Below are 23,717 nucleotides of genomic sequence, written 5' to 3' on the forward strand. Positions count from 1 at the left end.
AGTAGGACATGCATATCTCAGCAGTGGAGCTGGCCAGGTCAGGAATGCTGGGTGTGAACTTTTGACAGGAACCAGCCTGCATCCTTTAAAGGCACCCCAGAAATGAGTTTCGGAATCCCAGAATTGGAGCCTGCCCCTACACTTTTTAAAGGGCCCCCAAATCATCGCTACTCATTGAAAATTCAGCCCTATGTATCTCAAACATTCACTTCCTTGTATAATTCTCTGCTGTTTAACTTTAAAATCACTGTTGTTTATTCTACACAACCTTTGGTGCTATTTTGGTTTTCTTTTACAAACTGTACAGTTTGTATAAGACTCTTTTAAATTGTCTTCTGCTTTGTTTGCCTGTTAGCAAAGTATGTCGTCAGCAAACTACCTTGAACCTGATAAACTAAGGTGGGGCTGGAGAATTTCCTAATAGGCTTCTAGTTTAGGAATCTATGCACACCCACAGTCTTGATAACCCAAGGACAGAAATGATTTTAAACAACATAATTCTCGGTAGGTAACATTCTAAAGCTACCATTTTGGTTCAGAAAAACTAATTTGATTTCTATCTTTGAAATTGTTTGAAAAGATAACTTTTCAAGATTTGTGCAACAGTTGCATTTTTAATACCACCAATTTTCACCACAACTTTCATAATCATTAAACTCTGCAGATAAGTTTCATAGGCTTTGTGCTAATACAGATCCTACTCTCAATAACACACCCCTATTTATTTTGTCATTCAGTATACTATATTAGTTCTGTAAAGCTATCTTTTAGAGCTAAGGGGTGTACTTCGCCTTGGGAGATAGCAAATCAGCAGCCAGTATTACACTCCACTCAATTTTCTTTCCCATCACGTTTTCCTTACACATAAGTGATGACATCTTCCCCCTTTTTGAAGCCTCCTTGCCTGGCTCTATTTTTCACCATGCCTGAACCAAACCCCAGTGGCACCATAACTGTTATGGCAAAATCACACCCTTTCTCTTCTCTTTGACACTATCTCTTCAATCAAATATTTCTTTTTTAATCTTTCATTGTTTAACAGCCCACTCAAAGTTTCTCCCTTCGATATTGCCCCTTTCTACTCTCATGCTATTTGTTAAGTAGAGACTCAATCTCATGGGGATGACAGGGGACTCATGAATTGGCACTAAGTGTCAATGTATCAGTAATTATATTGTCAAGGTCCAATAACAATCATCTTGTTGACTAGCAATTACATTGTATAGCACTTACATTGGTTAGACAATTGGATTGTTAAAACAGGTCATGGGCGTTGGCTCACCTATAAATGTGTACAGCTGAAACATTCTGGTGTGGAAGGGGCTGGGAGAGTTTGCTTCACTGCAGTGCTGTCTTCAGAATAAACATGCTTGAGGTAAAAGACTAGTTTTGGACTTGCTCTTCCATGACAAGCACTTATTGTGTAACACCATGTTGGCACAGGGGCTATAAGGGGCTGTTGGAGATGGGTGGAGGGTCCTGGGTTGTCATGGAGGGTATGGGGGACCATTGGGGTGGGTGGGCATGTGTTGGCATGGAGGGTATGAGGGACATTGGGGTGGGTGGGGAGCATGGGTTGGCATGAGTTGCCATGGATGGGGCATGTGAAGTGTCTGGGGGGGCGGTGAAGGTTAGAGGGCCTTATATTTAACAAAGCAACTGGATGAAGTCCAAGAGAACCGAGGGGGCCTTTTAACTAGCCTGCCTTGGCATTCAGCAGCCCCTGTGGCCACCTCCAATCTGTGTCTGGGGGCGGTGGGCCAGAATCCATCTCGTGCCTGCCTCCCCATAACAAAAATCATGCTTTTCAAGGCATTTATTCCTGAAGTGGGTACGCCAAGCTGAGAAATTTCCCGACTCCAGCTACCTGTCTCTAAGATGAAAATCCAGGCCGTGACCTTAAGATTTTTGTTCAAAATCTCCAGCCCTTTACACATGAAAAAACAGGCTTAAACTGTCAGATTAAACAATTATCTGTCTTTGATGTGGTTAGTAAATAGAACTTTGTTTTTAATAGGTGGAACACTTGATGGGATTTAAAACTGTATAAAATGCTGGTTGGGCCAGAGCTGGAATTTTGTGTACAGTTCTGGTCACCACATTACAGGAAGGACATAATTGCCTGGGGAGAGTGCAGGGGAGATTTATGAGAATATTGCCAGGGCTTGAAAATTGGAGCCATGAGGAGAGATTGCTTAGACTAAGCTTGTTTCTCTTAGAACAGAGAAAGCTAAGGGGTGACCTAATTGAGGCGCACAAAATTATGAGGGGCCTAGATAGGGTAGACAGGAAAGACTTGCCTCCCCTAGCTGAGGGGTCAATTACCAGGGCGCATAGATTTAAGGTGATAGATAGAAGGATCAGATGGGTCATGAGGAAAAATGTTTTAACCCAAGAGGGTGGTGGGTGTCTGGAATTCACTGCCTAAGTTGGTGGTTGAGGCTGAAATGCTCAACTCATTAAAAGGTACCTGGATCTGCATTGAAGTGCTGTAACCTGCAAGGTTATGGACCAATGCTGGAAAGTGGGATTAAAATGAGCTGCTAGTTTCATTTTTCTCTTTTTGGCCAGCACAGACATGATGGCTGAATAGTCTCTTTCTGCACTGTAACTTTTCTATGGTTCTAAAAGTTTTGAATGGGAGTTTTATTTCCATGTCAAGTGTACATACGTGAGGATTGCAATAGATTGTTAGAGATTTAATTATTTTTCATCTCCATATGGCTCCTGATGTCTGCCCATAATGGATACTTGGTGAGTAGCTATGGAGATAGGTAGGGGTAAGGGGATATGATGGGCGTGGTCTAGAGGACACAACTGCCCTTTATACAACTGGGATGAAGTTCTAGAAAACCAAGCCTTCTAACCAGCCTGCCTTGGCATTCGCCTGTCTGTAGCAGCCGACAATCTGCTTTGGGGTCAGCAGGTCCAACTCTATCCCGCCCCCTCCCCATAGCGAAAATTAGGGCTAAGGGAGCCCTTTAAATCAATTTTGCAGAGTCTGGAAATTTCCTGACCTGAGCTACCCTCCATGGCAATCCACGATCCTCCACCTACCTCCAACAGACCATTCTAGCCCTTATGCCAATTTAGTGCCAATTCATGACCCCCCACTTATTCCCATGGCCCCTTATAGTCCTTGTGCCAATACATGCCAACCCATGCTCCCTACCACCCTTTGCCCTTATACCCTCCATGCCAATATGCCTAGTATCCTACATGCCTAGTATTCAACATGGTCAGGCCTCAGGACCCATGCTGAAAAGAAATAAAATCCTATCTATTACAGATTCCACTATGTAAGAAAAATCACTTTCATTCATGAAAGCCCATTCAATGCACTTAAATCCCTTCAAGTTTGTCATCCTTTATAAAAACAAGCATTTGTATTCATAACCCTACAACAAAGACAGTTAATCCTTTAATAACCACTTGGAGCTGTCAATTAAACTGTGAACATACAGCCCCAACATGATAACAGTAGGTTGTGGAAGTTGTCAACCAGCAATAATACTACAATGATAGGTGTATGTCAACAAAACTCAGAGACACAGGCAGGGGTTTAAATAACTTGACAGCTTGACAGTTCTACATACCTTATCCACCCTTCGCAAGTATTTACATCTCCACTGTGAAGTTGTGGAGCACATACTGTTGGTTGATGCTGTTCCTGGAGTGAAACTCTGGTCTGCTTGTCCTGTGCACTGAGTTTAAATGGCCCAGCCAACTCATAATCTGCACATGTACACTTTCACCCCAGCCCCTTTCCCCTACAAATGAAAATGGAGACAGAATTTTGTACTTATCAACCATACCCGTACAAATCAGGCTTTAGCCGCACTTCAGAAATACTCCTTCTGGACAGCATTTGGAAGAGAGCATGAAATCACTGCCATCGATAGCCATCGAGCTGAAGAAGACTTGAACCACTGGGTTATTGTCACTGGAGATCCCGGTGTCCCACATGGCACCTTGTTTCAGGCACCTCTGCCTATTTGTGAGGATGAAAAATCAAATGAAAAGCATCCTCGGGCATCACCTGACCACTCAACTCAACAGCCCACTTGTTAATTTAACAACCTTTAACTAATCTGCCATTTTTAAAGGTCCCCAGAGTCTCGACAATGGCACAAAAATCCAGCCTCGTGACACTTAAATGCATTTGAAGGATAAAATCTGTTAACATCCATACCATGAATTTGTGATTTCCCACACTGCAAGTTGAGGCATTTGGAACAGTGAAAACGGGGTCTTTTGAACTCAATGCTAATTTCAAATGGCCCTGCTGAGTTCAGGCTTCCCACCCGTGTGATTCATTCCCACCCCTTCCCCTGTTGGCAAAAATAGGATCTGTTGAAAATAGGGGTGGGACTTCCGCAAACAGGTCCCGTGTGCCATTTTAAAGGTCTCCAAAGTTGGCCTGGCTCTGCAAAAATCCAACCTTTTATCTCAACTTTCCTGCCTCCCCTATTCATCTTAAATATCTCTTTTCAGAAAAATTCTTCTTCTCCTCAAATGCTACCTCTCTGTCTTTCAGAATTGACATCATTCCCTCTTTATAAGAAACTGTCTCCTCCAACCTCTCTTTCCTCTCCAAAGGAGAGATTTTCTCACCACCTAGACCTACGCTTATCCCTCCCATAACTCACTGTTTGAATACTTACAATTAGGGTTTCTATCCCTCTAACAGCTCTGAGAAGGCCTTTCTAAAGTCACATTCTCTGTGATTGTGCAGCTTTATCCCTATTTGACCCATGCAGGCTTTAAAACGGTAAATAATAGCAACCTTATTAATATCTTATTCATTGTCCGGCTCTGTACAACTGCAATTGCTTGGTCCACTCTTAACTCTGCAATAATAATCAGAATATTCCTGCCAATGGCTTCTGTTCCCACCCCTCCATTGTCACCTTGAGTCCCCAAAAAATCCTTGTCCACCTCCTCTTCCTTGCTGCCTTTTAAAACATCATTTGCAGCCATCGGGTCAGATTTCACATGTATGCTAATGATGCAACAGCAATTTGAATTTATATGGTATTATAACACAATAAAACATCCCGAGGTTCTTCACAGGAACATTATCAATTTGACACTGTGCCACATATTGAGATATTAGGGCAGCCCTTACAGTCATAGAGGTAGATTTTAAGGAGGGAGAAAGACAGGTAGAAGTTTAGGGAGGGAATTCTGGAACTTGGGGGTTTGGCAGCTGAAGGTAAACTGGTAGTGATGGAGAGATTAAAGTAAGGAATGCCCAAGAATAAATAGAGCATAAGTATCTAGGAGAGTTGTGGGGGAAAGCATTTACAGAAATGGGAAGGGTCGAGCCCGCAGACATATTTGGAAGCAAGAATGAGAACTTTTAAATCAGGGCATTGCTTAACTGGAAGTCATTGTAGGTAGGCAAATACAGGATTTCTTTTTATTTGTTCATGGGATGTAAGCGTCACTGCTAGGCCAGCATTCATTGCCCATTCCTAATTGCCCTTGAAAAGGTGTTGGTGAGCTGCTTTCTCAAACTACTGCAGTCCATGTGATGTAGGTACACCCTTAGTGCTGTTAGAGAGGGAGTTCCAGGATTTGACCCAGCAACAGTAAAAGAACGGTGATATATTTCCAAGTCAGGATGGTGAGTGGCTTGGAGGGGAACTTCCAGATGGTGGTGTTCCCATGTATCTGCTGCCCTAGTGCTTCTAGATGGTAGTGGTCGTGGATTTGGAAAGTGTTGTCTAAGGGGGATGCTGGATGGGACATAGCGTGAGGCAGGACATGCAGAACATGGTTTCAGATGACAATTTAATGGAGGGAGACCAGGCAAGATATCACTGGATTAGTCAAGTTTAGAAGTAACAAATTGAGGGTTTCAGCAGCAGATGATCTGAGACATGGGCGATGTTACGAAGATGGAATTAGATGGTTTTAGTGATATGTGGTTCGAAGCTCATCTCAGAATAATCTGGCACAAGGTTGCAATCTACAGAGAGCCAGCATGGACTCGGTGGGCCGAATTACCTCTTTCTCTGCCGTTCTGGCTCTGAGTGGATGCCATCTCTCCACAAAAAATAGGTATTCTGTAAATGGGAATGATTCATTTGGCAGCTTATTTTTTATTGTGTGGTGACATAAAAATTGGATCAGATATTGGAGGCGTATTCTGTGTGTTTGCTTGATTGTACATCAGTTCAAGGATTATTTATTTATACTGCCTATTTGTGCTATACCCTATAAACTTTCTTTTAATTTAATCTGAACAAAATGATGGCAGGGCATCTTGTACTATACCACTTGAAGGGACATTTACTGTGGAAAGGTTTCATCACAATTTTTGGTGCAGATTTAACAGCACTCAGAAGTAGCACCTGTGGTCAAGAAAGCAAAACTGCCTTGTATTACTTTACAATCTTTCAATGTTTTCAATTTTACGTAACCAAACTTTTTAGCAGTTGGGCAAAAAAAGAAAAAGCTTAAAATTGTGAAGAAGTAATTTTTAAAAGTAGGAGTTCTTCTACACTATCCCATCCATGTTATAAATGATTACGTTTATTCCACCTATGTTTAGAGGGAGTGTTTGGTCAGTTTCTGTCTTCCGCGTTTTCAGTTAGTTGATTCACCAGTAATCATGATATGAAACCAAATTTCAAAATTAAATTACATTAAGAAGTGCAAGGTACCAGTGATGTCTGAGGCTATTGTAGGAAGACATGTCATTTGATTGAGTTTCATTCCACTCTGCTATTTTACTTGATAACAATATATGATAGCAGATAGTTTGCTGCCTGTGTCACTCAAAGCAGTCTTAGAAGTCCTCTTCATTAAGCCCTTCATTGGTTCAATTTGTTTATGTGGAAGCTGTCAGAATAATACCAAGTTCTGTTGTTTGGTTTGTCTTTTTTTCTTCCCTTAATACTATGAATTTTTTTGTGTCAGTATCTCAAATAATGCAAGTCAAATGATAAATCATGAGGACACCTTTGCTTCTTATCAGAAACATCTTTCAGCTGCTTTTAGCTGGGCAGTTAGGATAATCTGGGCTGCATACTTTTCAATAGCTATTTTCCATGATGATCCATATCAGCTATAATATACTTTCAGAGAGAGATCTATCTGTCTGATACTGACACAGACTCCTCTCCCATTCAGCCAATTAAACCAGTCTGGAACTGTCTTTACTGTAAATATATGTGTTGCTACATAGTTGAAGGGTCAGTCACAAGGGGACACAAGTTCAAGGTGAGGAACAGGAGGTTTAGGGGGGATGTGAGGAAAAACTTTTTTTGCCCAGAGGGTGGTGACGGTCTGGAATGCACTGCCTGGGAGGGTGGTGGAGGCGAGTTGCCTCACATCCTTTAAAAAGTACCTGGATGAGCACTTGGCACGTCATAACATTCAAGGCTATGGGCCAAGTGCTGATAAATGTGATTAGGTAGGTAGGTCAGGTGTTTCTCATGTGTCGGTGCAGGGCCTCTTCTGCACTGTGTGCTTCTGTGATTCTGTAATGGACAAATACTGGTCCTAGAGAGGGACAAATTGCTAATGGATTATTCTTGATAGACTTGAGTATGCCTAAGGTATTCTGCAAATAAATACACAAAACTTTTCCAATAAAGAAGATTGGTCTTTCATTAAAAAAAATTGTAGGCAGACCAGAAAGGTGACTTTATTTATATAGAGAGGGAAGGTTATGGGCTGCTTTTATAACCTCAACCTTGCCTATCTGCCTTCTCACCATATCTCGACTTCATTCCATCTCCAGAAATGCAAATAGTGTGTCATTCCGTATCCTACAAAACAGTTATCATTTGGTTGAAAGGTTTTGCTCAGGTTCCCTTCTTACTCCTAACCTCTTAAATTTTAATTTGCGTTTCCTGGTATGTAAACTTTTTTCCCTGTATTTATGAACTTTGGAGACCTGCACTGAGTTTAAATTGTACTGCCAAACTGACATGCTCCAATTAGTCCCTTCTGTAAACTGAGGTATGGGCACATTAAATGTTGCAGACAAAATTGACAGACATTGATAACATTGAGAACAAATGGTTGGGGAAAACAGTAATGTGCTAGACAGGTTAATTACATCAAAGAATTACCCTGCAGCACATCAGCTGTAGCTGGCTCCTTCACCTGATGTAAATGTTGTCTTCTGGTGGACTTTCACTGGGTATAAAATCTCCAGCCACTGCCTTTGTAATTGTCTCCTGTTAGATAAGTCATTTTGGCATACTTACATACCTTAAATTGGAGAAAGGAAACAGGATTAGATATGAACAATTTTACGAATTTGTAATATTTGATGGGGAAGAAAACATAGGAAATATTGCTTTGAGAGGGCGAAATACCCCAAAGTTGCTTTGTAAGATCAATATGGTTTATTTCAACACCTAGGGGCTGAATTTTCCCCCCGACAGGGGCGAGGCTGAAGGGAGGGCGTGCACGGGTGCGCTTCCAATGGGGTGGCGCCATTTTACGTGGGCGGGCCAATTAAAACCTGTCCAGTGTGACGTCCACATGGAAGTGCTATGTGCTTCCTGTGCGGGCGGGGGTGGGGTGGGGGAAGTGGGGGGAATCCCAAAATCGAGAGTGCGCATAAATGAGCACACTCATCTCCCTGAGGCTAAGTGCAGCCTCAGGGAGATCGGCTGTGAATATAAAAAAGTTCAAAATAGAAAAATAAAATTTTCCTAATATGTCCCCTCATGTGATACTGTCACATGAGTTGGGACATGTCCATAATTTTTACCAAAACTTTATTAACATTTTTTAAAACCTACATGAAACCTCATCCCGCCTGTGGATGAGGTTTCATGCTTTTTCTAATTCGCGCCAGGGCTCCTGGCCTGCCAGCCAACCAACCATAAGGTTGGACAGGCAGGTCCTTTAATTACTTAGATAAAAACAAAAAAACTGCGGATGCTGGAAATCCAAAACAAAAACAGAATTACCTGGAAAAACTCAGCAGGTCTGGCAGCATCGGCGGAGAAGAAAAGAGTTGACGTTTCGAGTCCTCATGACCCTTCGACAGAACTTGAGTTCGAGTCCAAGAAAGAGTTGAAATATAAGCTGGTTTAAGGTGTGTGGTGGGGGGGTGGGGGGGAGAGAGAGAGAGAGAGAAGTGGAGGGGGTTGGTATATATGTTTGTCCCTACAACTACACCAACGCCCTCCACTTCTCTCTCTCTCTCCCACCCCCCACACACCTTAAACCAGCTTATATTTCAACTCTTTCTTGGACTCGAACTCAAGTTCTGTCGAAGGGTCATGAGGACTCGAAACGTCAACTCTTCTCCGCCGATGCTGCCAGACCTGCTGAGTTTTTCCAGGTAATTCTGTTTTTCCTTTAATTACTTAATTGACTCTGTCAATGGCCTCAATTGGCCAATGATAGGTCTGCGGGCACACAGCTGATTTCGCTGGCCCCCCCCCCCCCCCACCCGCACCTGAAAATTTTAATGGGGCGCGGTGACATCCGGAGTTCCACCCAACGTCACCTCGCGTCATTTTACACGTTGTCGAGCCGGGGGGGCAGGGCCCGCTCGCCAACAGGAAAATCCTGCCTCAGGTGTCTTTGAAGATGCACTGCTTCATGATTCTGTCTAGAACCTCCTGGGGTACACTTTTGATAATTGCGGGGCTTATTTTAGTTAATTTTGTTATTTTTTTAAGTGATTGTTGACAGTGAGTGTACTGCTCAGAAAAAAACTTTGGAGATTTAGACCTTGTTTTCAGTGATGTGCAAGAGTTTTATGAATAGGCCACTCTTAATGGGGAAGCTAGCACACTCATGTAAAAGGCTTAATGACATTCTTCATAAGCTGATGAAGAATACATTTTCCAGTTTGAGTTGCATTGCTATTTCTTAGCAAAAATAATTACCTCACAGAAAAATAGATATCTATATGGAAAGTAACAGTTTTGAAGGATATGGAGAAAAGGTAAAGAATTGGAATTAAAATAGGACTGCAGTCTGAATGAGCCAAATTGCAGTTCTTGTTCTGTGTTTGTGGATTTCAGGAAACTAAAACCCTCTTTTTAGTACTTATTTCACCCTGCTCCATGGTACAAATATTGTATATAAGCCTAACTATACCAATCAAAGGGCAGATGAGACTACAATCTCCCCAGAGCGCAATGCAAATATACATCTCCATATGTGCACATATTTGTTTGGCTTTGTTCCAATCATTAAAAAAAAGTATTATTTCCCTATGTATTGAGGAAATTTTACGGACAGGTGAAGGCAAAAATAATATAACAAAATACATGCATCATTAACGGATGCCCATCTTGGTTTAGAGAAGCACAGATAGCTAAATACAGATTCTGATTTTGGATCATGTAGTTTAAAATGATACTGTTGTGGGTGACGTTTGGAAATCACAATGTAGTCTCTTAAAGATGAATAAAATTGTGCATAAGCAGAGCTTCTGTTTCTGAAGCCATATTGTTATTTAGCAATTTTGTTTTTTAATTGTTTCTTTTGCTGTTTCTTTTAATTGGTAGATTAGAAATTATTTATATATATATATATATATATATATATAGATAAAAACAAAAAACTGCGGATGCTGGAAATCCAGAACAAAAACAGAATTACCTGGAAAAACTCAGCAGGTCTGGCAGCATCGACGGAGAAGAAAAGAGTTGACGTTTCGAGTCCTCATGACCCTTCGACAGAACTGTTCTATCGAAGGGTCATGAGGACTCGAAACGTCAACTCTTTTCTTCTCCGCTGATGCTGCCAGACCTGCTGAGTTTTTCCAGGTAATTCTGTTTTTGTTTTAGAAATTATTTATGTTTAGATCATAGATGTATGTGCCATATGCAGAGGTGCAATCATGTGACACTTGGATTTTGGACTTTAAAATAAAGGTTAATTAAAGTTAATAAAACAGAAAATGCTAGAAATACTCAGCTCAAGTAGCAATTGAGACTACTAGTTTATCTAAACTATGCTTTGAAACGTGAAAGTATCATTTCTGAAGAACACATTATTGTAGAATATTGGCCAGCCACTACTGGCTATGAGAAACTAGCAGAGATTTGGTAAAGATAAATAACATTTGAATGCAACTGACCAAGTTTCTGCTCAAATATACAGCTAGTGCACAACTGTTGGAACACTAGCATCCCACACTAGTTATGTAACATGGATTCATGCCCCAGATTCTGCATGCAGCTCCCGGTTTCAGTGACATTGGGCCAGATTTTGCTGTAGCAGGGCGTTTGACAATACCTGCCATTAACTAAAATTGCCTCTGCATCTTTCTGCTCAAAAACTGTATGTCCACAAAGTTGCTAAAATTGCAAGTTGATAATGACACATCAAGAAAAATAGAATCACCAGCATGAGTGAACAGGGCAACCAACTAGGTTTCTGCTTAACCAATTTGGAAATAAACAGCAGAAGGTCCAAAAAGAAGGGTCAATTCAATGCCAAATCAGGTACAGAAAGACCAGATTAGAAGGTAAAAGAGAAAGAAAGGAAAAGGGGGGAAATGTAAAATGTTAAAATCTCTCTCATAAATTCAAAACCTGAAGGATTGAGGCTCTACACTTATAATAGTTAATTTTCAGTGCCAAAGAGATTGATTGGCAGTGAATAACAATTATTATGTAATTAAAAGGGTGCTTGAGCTCCTAATTAGTAGCTTAAATATCTGTGGTGGGTGCCCTTGGTGAGTTAGACAACAAATGCTGTTTTGTGAAGCTAACAGCAGATCAGTACAATTGACAGTGACTTCTAGATATTTGTATTTAACCACATAGATGGTCTTCGACTGATGTTGCTCTATCATTTACCCATAAATACTGATGAGTGACATTAACCTAACCGTTATTTTGGCAGCAAATTCTGGCCTATGGATTTATGTCCCAAATTTTACACACTTCTTTCCAGCCTTAACACTGTTGTTATGGTGAATGCCAAATGGAGGAGAGGATTTGCCTTGCACAGGGAAAGAAGGAGAGCTGGAGGAATGGTTTTCCTATACATTTCCGACAGAACAGCATTGATGCAGAGCTGGGAGAAGATTGCTCTCCCTTCAAGTGGAGGAAAGAGGAAATCTTTTTCTTAAAAGAATTGCACTTTTTTATTGTAACTTGTGCTCATCATAATAAGGGATGACACTTTTGGAGAACAGAAAGTGCCTGGCTTCAATGTTGGTGTCAAATATCAATGGTTTAACAGCATAAAACATAAACTGTTCAACAGTTCAGCTGAAGGGTCATTGAACTGAAATATTAACTCTATTTGTCTCCACAGATATTGCCTGACCTGCTGAGTATTTCCAGCATTTTCAATTTTTATTTCAGATCTCCAGCACCTGCCTTATTTTGCTTTTGTACGCTGACTCTGTAATGCTAACCATCAGTAAAGCCCCCATTCATATATCTGTCTATTTCTTATATCAGTTATCTTTGAGAGACAGACAGCTTTGGCTATTTGTATAACAAAGTCAGCAGATGCATATTAATTTTTTTTAATCATTCATGGGGTGTGGGCATCGCAAATTGCCCTTGTTCAGAGGGCATTTAAGAGTCCGGAGTCACATGTAGGCCAGACCAGGTAAGGACAGCAGATCAGCAAATTTCCATCCCTAAAGGGCATTAGTGAACCAGATGGGTTTTTACAACAATCGGCAATGGTTTCATGGTCATCATTAGACTTTTAATTCCAGATTTTTATTGAATTCAAATTCCACCATGTGCCATGGTGAGATTCGAACCCATCAGCCCCCTCCCCCCCCAGCATTACCCTGGGTCTCTGGATTATTAGTCCAGCAACAATACCACTACGCCATCGCCTCCCCCAATGCCGAAGGAACTGCATGCTAGAATAAAGTTGCTAAAATTGCAAGTTGATAATGACACATCAATAAAACAGAAGCACAGGCATGAGTGATTGAAAAGATGTATTTTTCTTGTCAGCTTTTTCTATAAGATTTTCCCCATCTCTTCTGAAGGCATCAACTACGAACTTGGGTACACAACTTGGCATCTTATGCAAATGCCAGCAGTCCTTATCACAGTACCGCCCAAAGCCACATCCCCTACCAGCTGGAGAGACAAGGGCACGTGGGAACACTGTCACCTGCAAGTTCTCCTCCAAGTCACACAGCATCTTGACTTGGAAATATATTGCCATTCCTTAGCTGTTGCTGGGTCAAAATCCTGGAAGTCCTTACCTTACAGGTCTGTGGGACTACTTGCACCAGATTTACTGCAGCAGTTCAAAAAGCTGACTCATCACCAAGGGAATTAATTTGAAAAATGATTTTACCAGCACAGAGCAATTGGGCTGAATGGCTTGTTTTTCTGCTGTATATTGTATGTAAGACAGAAACCATGGTCAGGAATTTTCCTATGGCGGGCGGGCTGGCCGGGGGTGGGCGCGGAGCTGATCACCGCCATTTTACGTGGGTGGGCCAATTAAGGCCCACCCAGCGTAATATGCACGCACGTGAAAGAGCGCAGCAATCTCCCTGAGGCACGGAACTGCCTCAGGGAGATTGAATGGATGTTAAAAGGATTGAATAAATGATAAAATTTATTTAAACATGTCCCCTCATATGACTGTGTCACATGAGTTGAGGCATGTTTTTAAACTTATAAAAATTTATTTATTTATTTAATAAAAGCTTCAGGAAACCTCATCCCTCCCATGGTTGAGATTTCCTAAAAATGTGAAGGCCACTTGGATTTTTCGCCTGCCCACCAACCTTAAGTTTGGACGGGCAACATTCATAAGTGCTTAAATTAATTTCTTAATGGCCTTAATAGGTCTTTTACGCTTTGGAATATGCACAGCTGACTCCGGTGCATGCCTGCCGATTGAAGTATCGCAATGGTGCACAATGTCATCGCACGTCATTTTATGTGTCAGTATGTCGGGCCCGCCGCCACAGGCTGACCGGAAAATTCTGCCCCATGAGAGTACAACATAGGTCTTTTTGGACTCTCAGGATAAATGTGCTGACATATTTCACTTAAATTCTCACAGAGGTCAAAGGGAAGAAGGATTTGTGCTATCAGCTACAGTTCAGATTAAGGCCCAAGGGGTACAAAATGTAGTCTTGTTAACTGCTGTGCCATATAGAATTCTTCTACTGTAATGCAGTTGCCCACTCACTTTCACTGCACTGAACAGCACTCGTGCCATTTGCTGAGCTTAATGGTGGTTAGGGTAAATGCTTCTGGCCTCTTCCACTCTGTCCTCTCAGCTAATGAAAACATAAGCAAGGAGAGGTATCAACAGCAAAAACATAAATAAGAGTGCAGTGCAGATTTGATTTTAAATGGTTAATTCTGTACATAAAGGAATGCTTGGCGTTCATCTTTTCAACAGACTGTGACAGGCTTCCTCTTTGTTCAAAGGCATTGCTGGATCAATATCCTGGAATTCACAACCTAACACCATTGTGAGCACCATTACTACATGGGCTGCGCTGATTCAAAAAAAAAGACCCAAAACCACATTCTTAGGGAAGTTATGGATGCCAGTGTCACCCACCTCACGAACATTTTTTTTTAACATAGAAGTGCATAAATTGTAGAGCCTTTTTTTTTGATCCACAACTAGCTAGAAGCACAAAACAAAGAAAGAAAATATAGGTATCACTAAAAATGTATCCAGTTGGGTCAAAATCCTGGAGCTCCCTCCCTAATAGCACTGTGGATGTATCTGCACCACATGGACTGCAGTGTTTCAAGAAGGCAGTTCACCACCACCTTCTCAAGGGCAATTAGGGATGAGCAATAGATACTGCCCCAGCTAGCAACACCCACATCCCATGAATGAATAAAAAGATGTAAAACAGTGTGGTGCAGAGAAGGACTGTTTATTCATTTTCCCTTCAGCATGTTTAACATAAAAGGCATATTCGGCTAAGTGTTAAATTTTATTTTAATTTAATTAACATTACATAAAGTATTGAAAGTAAACTCATTGGATCTTACAAGCTAGCCCTAGCAAATTAAAATTAAGCACCGATTACTCTCCTTGATTCTTGTCTTGGTGAAATGACTCATCCACCATTGTTTGACACAACCACAGCAGGAATGATTCAATCCTTACTTATGTCTGCCTGTTTCAGTATGAGTAACGGCTGCTTTTTTCCTCTCCCCTCATTTGAAAATATTCCTCACTTTTTTTTTCCTTTCACCTGCAGTCGATTTGCCTCTATATTTTCCACGGGATCAACCCACCTTGACGTTCCAGTCGGTGTACCATTTTACCAACAGTGGACAACTCTATCAACAGATACAGAAATCTTACCCATACAGTCCGCGCTGGGATGGCAATGAGATGGCTAAAAGAGCAAAGTAAGTGTCTTTAAAAAATAACAGAGCTTAGATTTATTGTTACCATGGGAATCACATTTGCTATGAGTTGAAGCCAATGTGCTAGATTTTCTTTCCTGATTCTTCTGTTTTAAGCATCGATTATTGTTACGAATTTAATGTCATTTCCCCCTCTTAAACAATGCAAGAACATTAGCTTAACTACTGTCTACAAAGATAAACCATTGCAGAGAGCAAGCAGGTGGGCAAATCCATAATTTGCACTCAGCTGCAATGCAATATCCTCAGTGTGTTTGTGAAGGTTAAGTGGCTTGCATCTACATTGAGGAAGCAGATGGAGTTCCAGGATACTGAGAGATGGGTTTGAAAACCTCACTACCAGAGTTTTGTCAATAGCTCAAGGCTGGCTAACAAAAGTAGAACATCTATAGGCACTTTGTTAGCGAACCATTCCATTTGACCCAAGACATCCTTTTAATTCTTACCTTGTGTTCCCATTATTAACCCCTTGAGGATATCAGTATTATTTCTGCAAAAAAATCATAAACGCCTGAAGGGCATCATTTTTATGCTAGGCACACCTTGAATTTAGTTACTTTTGTTGTGCAATTTTGTGTATTTCTCCCACATGCTGCCTTTGTATATCTGATAATTTCTAAAATTAAATGAAAAATCAAATCCATGTAAGAAATATATTTGTACTTGCTGTTAGTTGCCCTCATTGTACAATATTTTTCATCTTAATGACAGTGCAAGCTAATTTATCTTAAATGTGAAAGTAAGCACTGAGATGCAATACGCTGAATGTAAACATATTTCATAAATCTTTCAATATCAATCTCATCTTACAGCTGAGATTTAATTTTCCAGACCAGCAAAGACTTATCCTTCTTGGCTCTCCAAACTTGCCACAGGTCAATGAGTGGCTTCAGACAGTGATTAGCATTCTTTGTTGTAAGACTTGTATAATCCCAGATATCTGAGGATGAACTTGACATTACTATGCACTGGTGACTCTGACAAGCCAGGAGGTCCAAAATGGCAGCTGTCCATAAAATTCAGTAAATTACAATACCCTTTTTTTCTATAAAAAGGCTAAGGTGCCACATTATATTAGAACGGTGTCTTTCATCAGTACAGCTCCAACTGAGGTAATGAACGTCTGTGGTTCTAAGTAAAAGAAATTTGTCCAATCTCAATCCAGTTTTTTTCTGTGGGTGCACAGCACAAAGCTGCTTGCTAATTAATATGAAATTGCCAGTCTCAGGAGCTACTGATTGTGGAAAATCGAAACATTCACACTGTTACAGTCTGAGGTTCTTTCCTGAGGTTCAAGCTCAGACGTGTTGGGGCAGAGATTTACTCTGCATCTAGGTATGCATTCCCTGACCTAAGAATGCATGAGGTTGAAACTGAGTGCCAATACTGATGTTGCCTTCAGCTTGGTTGCAAATAATGATTCATCAAAAAATGTACATTTTTTAAAAAATTGTTAATTAAGCGAGGAGAGTAGTTCTTTTTGGAACTACCACACGTTCGACTCCTATAATATTCGGGCACCTGTAGTAGCATTTAAGGAGAAATAATTTTTTTTACTGTGAATTAGTAAAGCATTCTGTGGCTTAGTCTTTTTCTGAAATTCTGCATGTAATATTTGGTGTTAGAACATACCAAGCTGTCTGAGAAAGAAAAGTGAAAGCTACAAAAGGAGTAGGAGTTGAAGTCCACCGCTCTGATAACTCTCAGCATCCCCAGGTGTAATTAGCAGGAATCTCACTAACTAGTTCTGTTTCAGTCAATTTTGATGCTTAGCTCTAATTTTACAATCTTAACATTTTTAGTGCTGTTTGCTACAGCTAACTCCTTCCATTACATTGCTTTTATTTGTTCCTTGTTTTGGTTTCCAATTTTTTTCTCTTATCAAATGACATCGTGACTTCAAAATAAAGCAATTAACATAGTTTAGTACTTGCACATATGGCTGTCTTCAGTGTGTCCCAGAATATTTGTTGTCACTGTTTTAATTTTTGTACTTAAAAATAATGGTGGTAGTTTACTAATCATATCAATTAAGTTCCATTAAGGGGAAAGTTTTAATTTTAGTAATATGCCACTTGTTGAGAAACATTTATCTCCTGAATTATTGTCATTTTGACTAGGAAAAATAAACAAAATTATGATTTTGAAATTACCAACCATGATCTTATTTACTGGCAGAGCAGGCTTGAGGGGCCAAATGGCCTTCTCTTCCTATTTCTTATGTTCTTATGTATTGGGGTACCAAACACATTTATAATCAAATCCTTCCTTCGTTGTTTTAATGGAAGTTTTGACCTACTTAAATTAGAGGAAGGAATTTCATTGTAAGTTGCACTATGTTTAGGCAGACGATGTAAATAGACTGGCTTGGTGCTTTTGTTGTGTATCTTCAGGTGACAGAGACCATAATGATTGTTTATAAAATTGACATGAGTCTGTGCATGGAAGAGAAACCATCAGGGATGTTTTTACCTGGATATCAGTGAGTGAGGCTTTTATAATGAAATAGCAAATAATTATTTAGAAAATGCCGGTTTCATTGTGTAACAGGAAATGCCTCATAGTAATAAATAAAGATCAGTTTCATAGCAGAAGTTTGTGAGTAATGTGATATTTACTTTGCTATTCCAATGTTTCAACTCAACTCTAATTTTTCAGTTATCTTTTTAATCTTTGTCAGAGTGGAATTAGTTTGCTTTGGTGTTCTGAACCCTTGTGGTTATCATGTTCATCAGCCATTTTATACTCAATTTTTCTTAGGAGAATTTTTATAAGGTTAATTGATTATCATGCCTTTTAAGTAGAATTATATCCATTGTCTGTCTTTCTACCAATTTATTTAGCAGTAAATTATTAAATGAAGGGAAAAGTTGCAGAAAGTTTGAACTTTTACATGGAGGGAACGCATTTTCTCCTTTTCTCCACCCATCCTCCCCCCACTGACATACTGCCACCTTTGCGTCTTGAAAATGGGGAGGAGCAGAACTATTTCCATGGAAATTGTCTTTCGCTGAATAACCAAGAGCTGTTCTTTAACAAGATGGGAGGAAGCAAGACTCCATGACATTTGTGTCTTTTATTCATTCCCATCTGTTTCTCTGTCTTTGAAATCTGGAGGGAGGGATTAATTATTTTATTTTTTTTTGTTTCCTATGTCTCCCTGGATGGTTTCTTAACTAGGCTTGTTCTGAATAACTCTCGAGTTATATGTTATAAGATGTACAAGCGAGGCCCAAAATATCTTTTCCCTATTCTGCACTTGCTAGATAATGATGGCCATAATCCGAACCTTATCATGGACGCAACTTTGCAGCTGAAGCTCCGCCTACTGATAATTTTAACAAAAAACTCATGGAGTATATAGATTTCAATAAAATTATTGCCAAGAAATGTTTTACCCACCACTCTATTTCATTAAAATTACAAAATATTTTGCACTTGAACAATGACAGTCAATTTATGTACCAACATGCTATACCATGGAATGTCAGGATGGGCGGTGTCTCTGTGACTTCACTGTAGAAGGAGTTCAATCTCTGCTGGGTTATCACTTGGCAGAAAGTATGTGCCTTCTGACAAGAGAAGAGAAAAATTGCTCTTTGCAGGTGGTTAAGAATAGCAATGCAGCAGCCTGGGCTAGCTCTCTCAAAGTAAGAACAGTGTTCGGTATAGAGGGAAAACGTAAAAAGGGGAAATTCTTATGACAAAATGTTAATTTTCAGTTTTACATAAAATTTGAGTTTTAAAATAAAATATATGTAGTAAACTACAGAGACTGTTCAATCATCAAAAATTTAATTGTCTTTTCTATGTCCTTGTGCTCTTCATTTTTAACCACTGCTCCCTCTCTTTTTTATTCATTAGGGCTTACTTCAAAACCTATGTTCCTCAGTTCCAGGAGGCAGCTTTCGCTAATGGGAAGTTATAGTTGACACCAGAATCCAGAAGGAAGCCAATCAGACAAATGCATTTGTTTATTTTAGGAAGTCTTTTGCAATTTTTCATTCTTCCTCCTGTGTGCTGAAGTCTAACTGTAAGGGCATTGATTTTTATTTGGCTGCAATTCATTGAAGTGTGCCTAAACTATCCTATATAAATGAAGGTCTTTTCTTAAGTTGTTCAGCGAATATAAGCCAGATCAAGTTTATATTGCAAGTAACGTGAAATGTTTCAAATGAATGAGAAGAATGTTCCAAGTTACAATAAATACTTCCATTGCAAAGCTTGAATGGTCTATGCTGCTGTTAAAATGACTGTGCAATTATCTTCCTCTTCCCGTTCCCCCATGTTTTGGAATTCATTTCTTTCAAAAAGTGAATCCTATTCAACCATAGTGACAGATTTAATGCTAAGAAATCAATATTAATCAACCCCAGGTTAGATATAACATTAATTAGATACAGAGTAAAGCTCCCTGAATTATACCTTCACACTGTTTTGTAGTCTTACTCTGAGCTGGAACAAACCTTAAATTTCCCATGCCCTATACTAGACATATTTAAGACCTCTCTCTGGATAACACTGGCGGTTTAGTACAAAATTATGCCGATTATGTTGTGATGTGAACTTAGATCTTTTAACAACTAACCTAAGAGTGCCCAAATCTGGTCCTCATAGAACAATTACAGGTGGCAAGGCAGAAGAATTTCAGCACTACATAGCAGCCTTGATTTAGATCTAGATTTCGGAGGTGTCATCTTGTCCTGTTGGAAAAAGGCATTTGGATGGGCTGGATGAGGAGGAGATAGGTGGGGGTGTGTGTATTTTAAAGGACCCTGACCTGGGAAGTGGGCAGTTTCAGTAAGCTGGGCCTTTCTCTCGTGCTATGTAACAACAACTATTTACATTTATATAATACCTTTAACATAATAAAGTATCTCAAGGCCCTTCACAGGAACATTGTAAAACAGAAAATGATACCAAACCAAGTAGACCAAAGCTGACCAAAAACTTGGTCGAGGGTTAGTTTTTAAGGAGTACCTTAAAGGAGGAAAGTGAGGTGGAGAGGTTTAGGGACAGAATTCCAGGGCTTAGGGCCTAGGCAACCAAAGGCGTGGCCACCAATGGTTGAACAATTAAAATCGGGCATGCTCAAAATTAGGTGATCGCAGATATCTCGGAGGGTTGTGGAGCTGGAAGAGAATACAGAGATAGGGAAGGATGTAACCATGGAGGGAATTGAAAATAAGGATTAGAATTTTCAAAGCATTACTTGAGCCAGTGTACATCAAGCACAAGGACGATAGGTGAACGGAACTTGGCGTGAGTAAAAAGAGGGACCTCAAGTTTACAAAGGGTAGACCAGCCACGGGTGCAGTGGAATAGTCAAGTTTAGGCGTAACAAAAGCATGAAGGAGGGTTGCAGCAGCAAGTGAGCTGAGATGGATGAAGTCAGGCGATGTTACAGAGATAGAAATTAAAGCAATTAATACAACAAATCTGCAGTTTCAGTTGTTTAAAGGAGAGTAGTGGTTGGTTGATTGTTTGCTTTGGGTTTTTCAAACTTGAAATTTGTGCAATTTATATTTTTTTAAAGTACTGAATTTTTTTGTAGTGAGCATTATAGAATGGAACGCTTTCCACATGTCAGCACTCTTGAGATGACATGGGCTTTGAGGGACATTACTCTTGACCTGACAATGTATTATTACCTTACCTTGCCTCAGAAGAGCACCTTCTATTTGTACATATGCACAAACCTCAGGCTTTATTTTTCAAGCCTGTCACATGGGAATGCTACGGTGAACAATCATTTTTGGGTAGTATTGTGCTCTTGGTTTAAATCTTTTACATGTTATATATAAAATTTACAGTACAAAAACAGGACATTTTACATTAGTGTTTATGCTCCACCTGAGCCCCTTTAACTCCCCTCTTCATTGAACTCTTATCAGCATAACCTATTCTGTTCTACCTTCTGTATTCTAGCTTTCCTTTTAATGCATCCGGGCTATTCACCTCAACTATACCTTGTGGTAGTGAATTCCACAATCCAACCACTCTGAGTAAAGAATCTTCCCCTGAACTTCCCTGTTGGAATTATTGATGACTATTTATATTTATGACTCTTAGTTTTAGACTTTTCCCAAAAAGTGTTTTTTTTTCTACATTTAACTGCTCTACATCTTACCAATCACTTTCATAATCTTGGAATGATATCTATCATGTCACCCCATCAAGTCGAGAAAAGAGACCCTTGCTGGGCGTTGGTATGGAAGTTCAAAACTCATTTCATCTTTGACCCTTCATAATTATCAGAGGAAGCATAACCTCACCCCACCCCACCCGTCCGTTCCCATCACATGCCCCCTCACACAGCACCATCTTTTCTTTGTGTTGTTAACATGGCTTTTGAGTCTGGACCTGCAAACATTGGGGCATTACACTCTATTTACCTTATATATAAGCATAATTTATGGATGTGCTGCTAGGACTTGCAAACTTGTTATAAACTGACAGGATTTTCAGTGTGCCAATGTAGTGTCTTTTGTTGCCTGAATATCCATTTCCCACTGTTACATTACTACTGTTGTCTGCCCATTTACAGGCATTTTATTTTTGTACTGAATTGTGCTTAGATTTCAACATGCCCTACAAGCTTGTACTGGAATTTAATGGACCTACGTGCTCAAATTGGAGACGAAACTGCTGTTCCATCTAGAGGTGTCTGATGAGCAACAATTATTGCTTCGTGCTGATATTTACACGAGTCGTGATGCTTATATGTAGATTGTGTGCAACTGGAACCTATAAAAGCTTTGCACACCTCCATGATCATTTTATCCAAAATAAGATTATACATGAAGCAATGTTTGCTTCAGCAATTTGTTTCAAGATCTGTCTAGCCCTCTAATTTTTCAGACACTGCTGAACCCTAAACTTGTTTACCTTCTGACTCAAGGACATCCCAAACAGCAACCACTGATAATTTAGTCTGCAATAGTTAGAAAACAATTTAGATGGCGATGTCAGGTAAAGTAATAATACTTTCAGGCTATCTGTATACTTTAAAAAGGAACTTGACACAGTTACAGGTAAGTACACTCAATCTGCAAAGTTTCCTGATCAAAGAACAACTAAACTCTAACCTGAGCTTTCATTTACTTAACAACAATTAGACTTAAATTACTTGAAGGAACACAGATCCACTTTAGTGGAATAATGTGGTGTGTGTTACATAATATAATATGGAGGGACATAAACCAGGACTTTGAATTCATTCTGTTAAGTTGCCAATGGAAATTGCTGAGAATGTTGTCGGTGGACTGGTTTGGCATGGGACAGGACAATTGTGACAGAGGTTTGGACAAGTTCGAGTTTGTGTAGCTCAGGGGGCAGGTGTTGCACATGTGGAGTGTGGAGGTAACAAAAGAGCAGATAAGGGTTTTGACAGCACATTTTGAGGTAAGGATGGTAGAAGCTGTGTTTCAAAGGTAAAATTAAGTTGTAATGGAACAGATGTGAAATTTGAAGCTCACTTCATGGTTGAACAGGGTTACCAAAGTTAATTCTCTCTGCTTTAGACAAATGAGCAACTTAAGAGTTAGTGACAAGGATACAGAGATTTTGGGGGAAGCCCAAAAAGATGGAGTTGGCCTTCAATTGAAAGTTTTTGCATCTTGATGGGAAAAAAAGGCTTGAAAGAGAAACAAAAATATACATATAGCGCCATTCGTGATCTCAGCACATCTCAAATGCTTCACAGCCAATGAATTATTTTTGCACTGTATTCACTGAAGTGTAAGAAACGTGGCAACGAATTTATTCACAACAAGTGTTGATGTTGAATGCACAGACTAACAACGCAGACAGAGCAGCAGTGAATGGTGCTCAGTTATCGACATGTTGATCCTATGTCTGTGCATAACATCACTGAGAGGTAGTGTTTAAGTGGGGAACAGCAGCCTTTGGGGTACAGTATTGGTGATCATTTAAGCACAGAGGGAAAAGCCATTTTTATATTTTGTTCTGTGTGTGGTACTACAAAGCTGTGTTCATTGCCCATCTGCAGCCTCCATGACAACTGATTAGTTTATTGGATGACCTTTGGGCGTTGTGCATCTACCATATATTGTGGCACTGGAGTCACGTGTAGGTCAGACCATGGAGAAATGGCAGGTTTCCTTCACAAAAGATCGTTATTAAACCAGTTGGAATTTCACTGTAGCTTTTATGGTCATTTCTGATTTCAGCGATAAATTACCATATTTATTGAAAGCAATTTTCACAATTTGTCATGGTTAGATTTAAACTAATGGCTTCAGGGTTGTGAGCACAGTACCATAATCACTCGGCTACTGTACTCATTTTTAATCTATTTCTAGATATGTGGTGGTTACATTAGGAGTGCTGGGAGTAGAATCCAGCAAGAGCAGTTTCGCA

At 39.9% G+C, this 23,717-nt stretch overlaps 1 protein-coding gene and 1 long non-coding RNA gene across 6 annotated transcripts in view; one reads left to right on the top strand and one right to left on the bottom strand.

Annotated features, from left to right (window-relative positions):
- The window catches only part of LOC121278372, a 39,154-nt gene extending 30,985 nt beyond the window's left edge, over window positions 1–8,169 (bottom strand). The window contains exons 1-2 of the long non-coding RNA XR_005943122.1: window positions 8,122–8,169; window positions 3,816–3,991 (exon numbers count right to left, since the gene is read on the bottom strand). This is a non-coding gene — a long non-coding RNA (uncharacterized LOC121278372). The remainder of the gene's footprint in view (window positions 1–3,815; window positions 3,992–8,121) is intronic.
- babam2 (BRISC and BRCA1 A complex member 2) overlaps window positions 1–19,564 on the top strand; it is a 199,180-nt gene extending 179,616 nt beyond the window's left edge. For all 5 annotated transcript variants that reach the window (XM_041188715.1, XM_041188713.1, XM_041188716.1 and 2 more), the window contains 2 exons: window positions 15,164–15,317; window positions 19,200–19,564. In XM_041188715.1, the coding sequence (XP_041044649.1) occupies window positions 15,164–15,317; window positions 19,200–19,263 (218 nt within the window). In that variant the 3' untranslated portion in view covers window positions 19,264–19,564. The remainder of the gene's footprint in view (window positions 1–15,163; window positions 15,318–19,199) is intronic.
- The last annotated feature ends 4,153 nt before the right edge of the window (window positions 19,565–23,717 follow it).

Source organism: Carcharodon carcharias, chromosome 5 (assembly GCF_017639515.1).
Source record: "Carcharodon carcharias isolate sCarCar2 chromosome 5, sCarCar2.pri, whole genome shotgun sequence".
In the NCBI taxonomy this organism is placed as follows: domain Eukaryota; kingdom Metazoa; phylum Chordata; class Chondrichthyes; order Lamniformes; family Lamnidae; genus Carcharodon; species Carcharodon carcharias.